The sequence below is a fragment of the Primulina eburnea genome, chromosome 8, assembly GCF_022965805.1.
Source record: "Primulina eburnea isolate SZY01 chromosome 8, ASM2296580v1, whole genome shotgun sequence".
Classification (NCBI taxonomy): Eukaryota; Viridiplantae; Streptophyta; class Magnoliopsida; order Lamiales; family Gesneriaceae; genus Primulina; species Primulina eburnea.
In genome coordinates, this window is record NC_133108.1 from 40133573 (window position 1) to 40143970 (window position 10398).

The 10398-nt window shown below is 32.7% G+C and overlaps 1 protein-coding gene and 1 long non-coding RNA gene across 2 annotated transcripts; one reads left to right on the forward strand and one right to left on the reverse strand.

Annotated features, from left to right (window-relative positions):
• The first annotated feature begins 134 nt into the window (after positions 1-134).
• LOC140839726 (uncharacterized) lies at positions 135-5954 on the forward strand. Its single transcript, XR_012119780.1, has 2 exons — positions 135-207; positions 5694-5954. It is a non-coding gene; the product is annotated as an uncharacterized lncRNA (long non-coding RNA).
• Positions 4838-9504, reverse strand: LOC140839725 (uncharacterized). The gene is made up of 5 exons (XM_073206646.1): positions 8830-9504; positions 7726-7881; positions 6964-7647; positions 5683-6810; positions 4838-4920 (listed from the first exon to the last, which is right to left on the reverse strand). The coding sequence occupies exons 1-4, from the start codon at positions 9181-9183 to the stop codon at positions 5833-5835; spliced, it is 2172 nt and encodes a 723-aa protein (XP_073062747.1). The 5' UTR covers positions 9184-9504; the 3' UTR covers positions 4838-4920; positions 5683-5832.
• Positions 9505-10398: the final 894 nt, after the last annotated feature.

A 10398-nucleotide genomic window follows, 5' to 3' on the forward strand; every position in this document is an offset into this window, starting at 1 on the left:
AAACGTAATTGATGACTTATATCATATAATCATAAATGTGACACGGAATTTCAAGAAATGCTGTATCAATTATGGCAAACTATTTCCTTTTTTAAACAAAGAGCAATGGATACACAATTTTTTTATAGGAAATTAATGTGTTCCTCGTAGAAATCGAGGATGGAATTTGGATATTCTTAATTGATTATCTTATAATTGCTTAGTGTTGTACACCTGATTTGGTTGGCATATGCAATTTATGATCGATTCAGCGTCTATATGTAATCGTAATTGTAAATGTTATATTTTAATTATAGAAAATAGAAAACAATTAAATAAATGATGAGTCCTAAGATTTTCTTTTGGCATGGCTAACAAAGTGTGATACATAGACACGCATATAAAATGATATACTCTCCAGTATATATAATTCAAGACTAGGCTTGCTTGGAATCGAGAGGGTACACGATCTTTTCGAGCTTGCTCGAATAACATTTGGTTTGTATTCAACTTTTATCAAATTCGAACTAAAATTATTTACTTCGATAATTCGCAAATCTTAGTATTTTATTAATATATTTATCATTTTTTTGATGTAGGTTGTTATTATTGTCTGATAATAACGATAAATATATATAAAAAAATCTGGCCCCCACAGTAAAAGTTAGTGGGAGGAAAAACAAGTGATGGGGTAGCACGGTACGTAATTTAATTAAAAGCTTCGAATATATGATACAAGTGTTTTGTCCATGTTATGCTCATATTAATATACAATATATAAGATTTTAGACATTCTAAATATGTAAAATATAGGTATTTCCTGAAAATAGGAATCTAATGCAATAAACAAAATTGTTACTCAAGGATTTCCGGATAATTAATTTGTTTTCCCCAAAAACTCCCATTTTTCATTTGGATGGAATTGATTTATTAGAAGATATTAAATTTAAGAAACAATTTGAAGAATGAATTTCAAATGATATGTATATTCGATATACATGAAATTCACCGTAATTATTATTAAAATAAATTATCTTTGTGGCGGCCCGAGCTCCTGATTAGTGTTTGATGACCAAACAACTAGGATTCGTTAATATTAGTAAACAGCAAAAGCGATTAAAAATTTTCCTTTTAGGCCAATAGAAATTTTGACAACCTACACATAAGTAGGACATCTCAAAAATTTCAAACAATATATATAACATTTATATACTCGAAATAAAGTCATAATATCAATTCACAACATACATCTGCACCGACCAGGACTAATATACAACAACTATAACATAAAAAGAAAAGAAGGGTCATGCCCAAGTACGACGAACCAGTAAAATTATGACAAATATAACTTACATGAAATAAAATAAAGTAAAATGTAATGCAATGTGTGTCAGTAACAACGAAATAACGGATACCAAAACGGAGTCCAAATGAAACGCGTCGGCAATAGGAACAATGACAACCCGTGTCAGGAATGCAGCAACGAAACATCAAGCAGTCGCTCATTCATGCATGTCGCATCAAGGGTCCAGTAACGACCCGATTTGTCCTCGTGCAGTCATCAGGAGTGTGCTAATTCTATCATTCGCTTCATCGATAAGATGTCAGAAATGATTTAATCATATCACTCGGTTCATATATGACTCAACAGCTCAAAAAATCAATAATGATAGCCATCAACAGAGTCAAAGCTCAAAATGATATGTACTAGTAGTATCAACTCAAATAAATACGTGAATGCAATCACATTATTTACTGAGGCACATAAGACACGCCACAATTCTCTACCAAAATACTTAATTTCATTCCACATCATTATAGATGTCATAATGAAACAGTTCATGCATACCTGAACTGAACACCTAATTTACCACCGAAACATCTTAAGGATTCCTCAAAGAATCCAATCATGTGGCAAATAATGCATTTCATATCAAGTTTTATTTATTTTTTCAATATTTGAAAATTTAGCCTAAAATTCCAAAAATACTTAATTTAGGCTTTAATATTTCTAAAATTAATATACGACAATTTTATAGTATCTAAGCATTGAACATTTAAATTCGAAACTCATTTATAAAATTCTGAATTTTCGAAATTATGCCTAATTAAATTCTGAAATTTTATTAATACCCCAAATTAGCTCCAATATAACTCCTACAATCAACAATATAACATATATTAATTGTTGGAACTGAAATGAATTAAAATATCCAAAATTCGAAACACTAAAATCTGAATTATATCTTTGAAAGTTTTGAATCTTGTTCTAAGCTTCGAATTCAAGCTTCAAACTACCTAAATCAAGGTTTCTTCCTATTTTTCGACGAAATAGACAGCGGTCTCCGACGAGTTTACGAATGTCACGAGTTTTCCTAGTAAAAAGGATATCACTCGATAGCCCTTGTCGAGATGTTTTCGAAATTATACTTACTATCGAAAAATGATCACCGATGACAAAGATACGGCCAATCAAAGTTGCAAGAATTACGTGGAATGTTTGAGACGGAATTACATAAAGTTGCGAAAGAAAAGAGCCAATACATTCATTATTATTATGATTATTATTTATTTGATTTAACTTAATTACTAAATGGGTTGGGCTTGGGGTATAAATTGGTCTGGGCTCTCACAATCTTGACATAGAATAAATTTGAAATTCACTTGAATTTAATCTCATAACTTCCATATTTAATAATGTTGGTCTTTTTGGTTTGAAAATTTAGTCGTTTTCCTGTATAAATGCTTGCATGACAGTAAACACACAAACGATGTTTTACAATCGCAATAACAATCCATATCTTCCAATATCAAATACACGACAATTTTTTGAACCAGTTTTCTGCTAGAAGATACAAATTAATATCACAAACTAAATTATTCAAACTCACATTATCAATCTTGACAGGTTTCATTCTCCGCTGCATACAAATTGTATACAAAACATCAGGGGCGGATTTAGTGTAGGGCGAACGGGGGCCACGGCCCCCCCAAAAAATTTAAAAAAAAATTTTAGTATATAGATCGGCGACGGATATTGACAAAACCGTCGCTAATTTGCGACGGTTATTGAAAAACCGTCGCTAAATTGCGACGGTTATTGTCCAAACCGTCGCTAAATTGCGACGGTAATTGTCAAAACCGTCGCTATATTGCGACGGTTATTGTCAAAGTAGAATTTTTGTCTACTCCTTTCTAAATTTTTGTTTGTCTTTTGTAAGCGGCCCCCTCAGTATCGAAATCCTAGATCCGCCTCTGCAAAACATAACAATTTCTCAACCGAAGTAGCAGATGAATGATGCACTAGTGCGCAATGGGAAATGTAAAGTAATCTGCTAACCAAATTTTGGATTTTAGTCCACTTAATTTTCCATTAACTTTCCATATTTTGGTTTTAGTCCACTTAATTTTCAAATATTTGTTTTGGCACACTAATTTAAGGTTAATTTTTTCTAGAGTTCATTTAATTCTTGTCACTTTTCACAAAATTTGAAGATTATATCTTGGTCTCTAAGGATTAATTTGATGGTTATTTTGAGCTCTCCTATCCAAACTATATAGTATATATTTATTTTACTTTTATTACATTAATTTGTTTAATGCATTAGACCTTTTAGTGTTTCATTTTATTTTAGTAATTATCTGTTTTACTCTCTCCATGAGTTTTTTTACTTAATTATTTAACGTTACATTAGTCTTTTCTTTCATATTTTTTACTGTTCGGTTACCCTATATAATATATTTATCATCTTTCACAAAATTATGAAATTATATTAGTTTCTAAGGATTTATTTTGATAGCCATTTTAAGTTCTCCTCTTCCGAATTATATATTAGTCTATATTCATTTTAGTTTTATTACATTAAAAACTTTTAACCTCATTTTTAAATTACAAAATTGTTAATGTTAAACAATTATGTTTAAATATTACTCATGTATCACACTATGTTAACTAAATTATGATTACTGATAAATAATATATTGTTATTATTATTATTATTGTAACTCAACGGAGCATATGTATAGGTGAATGATTGTCACTTTCACCTCCACTCAAAATTTGTCATGATGAAATAGTTGGGGTAAAGTGTGGTTAGGATTGTATATTGGTTTGCTTTCGGATGAGATCATTTGATTTGTGATCGGTATAACTCGATTAATTTTATGTTAATTTAACTAAATTAATAACATGTTTTAAATTATTTATTATTATTGCAACTCAACGGAGCATATGTGTGGGTAAATGATTGTCACTGTCACCTCCACTCAAAATTTAGTGAAACGGTACAAGCCAGAACACGAGGTCACTATATCTTTGATTTTGAGAAGTTGTTTCTCTTTTCTTAGGTTATTTACCACACATTTTTTCAGCCTAATGACCGCCGTTAGTCCAACCATTGCTAGAATTATTGCTAAGAAGGCTTTGCCGGACTATCTACTGCATTAAATGGAAATTTTTGGGTAAGATTTGGTGTTCCATTAATTTGCACTTGATGACAAGTGTAAGCTCCCGTGGAATGAAAAAAACTTCACTTGCTGTTGATTTTGATATAGTCCTCACAAGCAAACAAAGACTTGCGGGTATGCATTCCACTGTGCCATTCTAGTTCGAATAACGAGATTATTGAATGATTAGTAAATGAGTATTAAAAAAAGAATAGATAAAAGAAATATAATATATGATTATAAAATAAAAGCATTGTATTCAAATCCAAAAACTAGCATTTCTAATTAACAACCTCTATTTGTAACTAGGCATTCTAAAATAGTTAGTTCAAAAGGAATAAATTTATATATAAAAAAGTAGCATGAGAAGACAAATATACTAAGAAAAAGAGAAGGAAATAATGCAGTAGAGAAAATATATTTTTATAGGAAATGTGTTCCTCGTAGAAATCGAGGATGGAATTTGGATATTCTTAATTAATTAGTATGTCACTGCTTAGGGCATCTCCAACCGTCCTCCATAATGGAGGATTCCTCCATTATGGAGGACGAAATCTTCTCCAATCGTACTCTATTTGTTTCCTCCATTTTAGAGTATGCAATAGTGATCCTCTATTTATGGAGTATCACTGTTCATATAGAGGATTGAAAAGGAGTGTGAAATAATTACTGAAATGCCATCGTAACAATTGCAAAATAGTCTTTTTGTATTTTTATGTATTTGTTTTGCTCTATTTTATATTATTATATTTCAAATTATTTAATTTATTAATTTTAATGTTAAATAATTTTTATACTTAGTTAATTTATTTTACTTGTTTTATTATTTTCATGAATTAATTATAAGTTTATTGTTTATAGTAATCATGAAATGGAAATAATAAACAAGATAATGATCACAAAAATTAATAACATAATTTATTAGATTATAATCATGTTTTATTGTATTATGTTTATCGAATTAATTAAGTTCGGTTATATAATACATTATGTAATTATATAATTATATGTGTGTTTTTTTAAAATAATAATCATGTTTTATTGTATTATGTTTATCGAATTAATTAAGTTCGGTTATATAATACATTATGTAATTATATAATTATATGGGTGTGTTTTTGAAAATGAAAAAAAGTTAGAGTATTTTGTAATATATTTAGAGGATATGAGTTGGAGAAGGTTTTTAAAAATAGAGATCACGGATCTCTATTTTAGAGGATAGAGGATGAAAAATAGAGGATATGGGTTGGAGATGGCCTTAGTGAGAGCCACTCTTTTAGCAGCCCATCAACCCCACAAACATCTAAAACTTAAATAAAGTTAGAGATAATCACACTACTACTCGGATATATACAGTTGCTTGATTCTTGAGTCTACTAACTTATGGTGGCTAGAATGCAGTAACTTCTACTGCATGTGGTTGTGTAGTAGTCGAGTGAAGTGAAACTCTATCTGCAGCCTTTGATGGAGAGGCGTTGATTTCATCAAACCTTTCTTGATATCAGCTTCAAGTTCTCTAATTGGAATAGCAGCCAAGAAACTTTTTATGTACTCTTTGCAGGCCTCTTTACCTCGACAAACAACCTCGTTTTCTTGTTCGTTCGTCATTTGTTCCTCGGATTCAATCGAAGATTTCCCTTCTTCCAAAGCTTCGGCGGAGTTCATAGGTTTATCTTCTGGTGATTGACCAACACTCGGCTGTTTATAGATGGTTGTGTTCTTGTCAAATTTCAGTATATAAGCCTGGTTGCATCCCTCATACAGTCGCTCCCCTAACGTGTCGATAATGTAGTAAGCATCTGTTTCAACCTTTAGAACGAAAAAATGATCGTTCCAACTAACTATGAAAACTCTAGCCTCGGCATCACTAGAGGAATGGTTAATCTCATCCCATATACTTTCAAACGACATTGCACCGTGCAGAAAATCGAAGTTTCCTCCCTCCACTCCATCAGGAAGGAAAAACCCGATAAATGATTTCGCAGGAACTACACAAAGATCGCGGACTTTGGCTTCGATGACAGTATCCAGGTCAAAATGCTTATCAGGGAACCGTTCCATGTATGAAACAATGACACAAAGATTTCTCCATTCCAAGGAACCGTCTCTGATCAAAGTATCAAACTGTGATTTAATGGGCATGAGATTATGGTTGTTCTGTAGCCAATCGGCAATAACAGCAACAAGAGCTGTACATGCACTTTCTCCAGCAGCTCGTCCGCTTCTCTGATCGATGGAGGCAAAAAAGACTTGTGTTTGAATCTTCATATGCCCATCCCTGCTTGTTATCACTTTCTGCTCCCATGTGCCAATGGTAAAGCTATCGTCACCAAACTCAGATACCGATGATCGATTTGCGATGGAGTCTTCGTCAGTTTTGTGCCACTGCAAAGAAAGTGCATAGCTATTATTTGCCTTGACAATGGCAAAAAATATTTAAATGTCAGATAAAACTATAAATTTCACATTTGTGCCTAGAAACGTACTTATGAAGCAAAAAATAACATAGATATCTGTCCCTAACACAAAATTTCTTACCCCAAAAGAAAGAGATTCGTCCGAGCTGAGCTGCCGACGGTCATAGTCTATATCATCCCCACCATCTTCTCCATAAGCTTTTTTAAGTAATGGCTCCCCTTTTGTCTTAGGAGACCTAAAGCTCAGCTTCCTCTTCCTCCAAGGCAAAATGCTACGTTTGGGGTTCTCTATCGATAATTTCTCATGTATGGAAAAACTCGAATCATCTATGCGAGAGCAGCCGACATCTGACCTACGTCTGTTGCTGTAGTAAATCCAATCCTCAGCTTCGTTACTGATTCTAGAACTGGAATAATATGATACGCCAGCGTAATTAGCATGTGCCAATGTCCCATAGCTAAATGACTTTCGAACCATTGATTCTTCCTTATTTTCGTCAGTTTCCCCGTCCTCAAAATCTTCAAGAGAATCGGAATCAAAAGGGTAGGCATATTCACCCTCACTCTTGACTGAGCACTGACTGTCACTACCCCCCTCATGACATGCCTTTTTAGCTTTACGAGTAGAAACATACTCGGTAAATAATTTTACCTTCCTAAAACCAGCTTTTAATGCAGAAACCTCGTCTTTCTCGGCAGAAGAAGTTTCTGCAGATGCTGCAGGAGATGGAACATGTATTATTGGACTTTGCAACAGTTCTGTCGGTTCATGTGTGGCTCTAAGTTCCAATAAGCCAAGAGATATCTGAAATATAATTGAAGACTAGTTACTTACATGGGCAAATTTCAGATCATGATTTAGTGTAAAAAATCAGTTACTTACATAGAGGAAGGGACAATGCTCGACCTCGCCACTAGATAATGTCAAGGGAATTTTGAGGTCAATGGCTTGCTCAGTAGTCCCAGACACACAATCAGCAAGATTAAGGACCGCTGATCCAACAACAGATATTCTATTCTTCACCCTTTGATACATCCCCTGATAAAAATCCAAAGAGGTTTAGTTCTCATATCCCCAATATTTTAATTTTTTAAGCTGGCTATCATTCACTCGGTAGCCCTATGCTGACAAGTGCACGTAAAGAGAGAGAACTAAACAATCTGCAGGTTCCATAACCATTGGCATCTCAGGCCATTTGATCATGCTTTAACCAAACGACCAACTAAATTAAATGGCAAAAAAATGATAAAAGAAAAAAAGCACAATGCACAAGATTTTGGCATCAGAGATGAGGATCAATGAAAAGCATTATCCAATTGCAGAATCTACTATCTCGAGATAGATAGACAGACCGATAAATAGATAGACAGGGAGATAGATAGATAGATAACCACCATTTTAATGATTATCATCGTAATTCATCTTTCAAATAAGAAATAATGTGACAAACAGTACAACAAATTTGACATAGCAAGATCCATAAAGAAACAGAGTCACAAGAATAGGAGCATAAAAGAGATATACAAGTAGAATAGCAATTATAAATATTAAAGAATGAAATACAACCAGAAAAGATCATGGACCCTAATTATATATATCCTCCTATGATAACTGGAGAGAAATAACGAATAACCAAAACCAGAGTCACGAGAATGAGAGCACATGCAATATATACATTGCAGCAGTACTACACGCAAAACCAGTCAAAACAAAAATAAAAATTTATCAATATATCTTAAACCAATTAATTAACCCCATAGCAAGTTACTTTTTTTTTCTCACGTCTGAGTGTTTCCAAGAAGACAGCAATTTCTCAAATCAAAGCATCAAATGCAGATGCAGAGGAAAAAAGATCAAAACCCCCAACTGAAGTTGAGGATTACACGAGTAAAATTACAGAAACTAATCAATCACACAAAAACGATAACAATAATAAATAAATAAAATCCATGAAAATACACTGAAATGCAAGAGAAAATAGCCTACATGCAAAACAGTGAAGTTGATCTCCCAAGGATGGAAAGCATTGTCCTTGTAACCAGAAAGGGTGCATATGGTCTGAAACTCCTCTCCCCACTCCACCAACACGGCACCGTTTAGCTCATCAACCCTCCTCACAGTCTCCTCGCGAGTACATTTCCTTTTCACACTTCTCCTGAACGAGCCCAGAGAAAACTTCGGACCCTTCCATCTGATCTCCACTGCCAGACTACCATTCTCCTTCTCTGGACTCTCCTGCACCCAATCGCCACCCTCAAACCTCAGCACCGCAAGCTTCACCTCATATTTTCTTGAAATCAGCGGCGGCCAAGGCCGCCACCGTATCATCTTCACCACCATATTGGTCAAATTTCAAGAAACAGAAAAGGAATCAAGAAAGACTGAAACTTTGGAACCAAGATTCCTCTCTCTATATGGATTTGAAAAAAAAAATCCTTCAGAAATTCCAGTTCAAGTAAAAACAAAGGATGATCTGCGAATAGCGATGGATTTTCTTTCCCAAGCAGAATGCTGGTGGGAAAGAATGGTTTTTTTTAGGACTCCACAATAAATTATTTGGAGGATTTCTCTCCGGAAATAACGAAAAGATGGAGAAGAATATGCCGTTATTAGCCTGGCTTTTCAAGGTATAATAATCGCAGCGTGCCTATACATACATGGAGATATATATACATACATGGATATATATATATATATATATATATATATATATATATATATATATATATATATATATATATATTGAGAGAGAGAGAGAGATAGACACAGTGGAAAAGCGAGGAAGCAGCTAAGTTGACTTGGTGACCGAGTTTTTGGATAATTGAAGATCGCTTGGTTACCGAGTTTTTGGATAATTGAAGATCGCATTCAAGATTCGGATTAGTTACGGGCTTTGGCTAATCTTCCCATTTTTAGGAAAATTATAATAATAATATACAAATAAATAAAATGGAAAATATCGTCAGAACTTCAAACACAAGATAAATAAAAAATAATTAAATTTACGATCTAATGACTATTTTCCTAGTTTATTTTAGTAAAATGATAATTAATTGTAAAGATGGGCCAAAAAAATTAGGACATATATCGTAGTTTTCTTCGTCCATTTTACATAATTCTTAAAATTATCGAAAATATCTTAATATAAATAATTTAATACAATATCTAGATTTTATAGTGTGAAAAAGGACAATATTTTATAAATTGATGTGCTCCATTTTTTTAATTTCAATTTACTCAATAGGCTCGATGATAGATTATTGAAATATTATTGATATACTGACTAATTATTATAAAAATATAAAGGAATAATTATATAATAATCCCTTTTTTATCAAATCCAGATTCAATTATTTTATGTATTTTACGATATTATGAGCATTGTAATTACAAGATCACCAAGCCATTTATGAAAAATATTATTACATATATAAAAATATATAAGAGCGCATGCACCCTATAATGATCATTGCCTCAATATTTTTAACGTGCCATAATTGAAAAGTGTGTTGCTTGTATTTTTCCCCAAAAAACAAATTAGAAATTCATACTTAT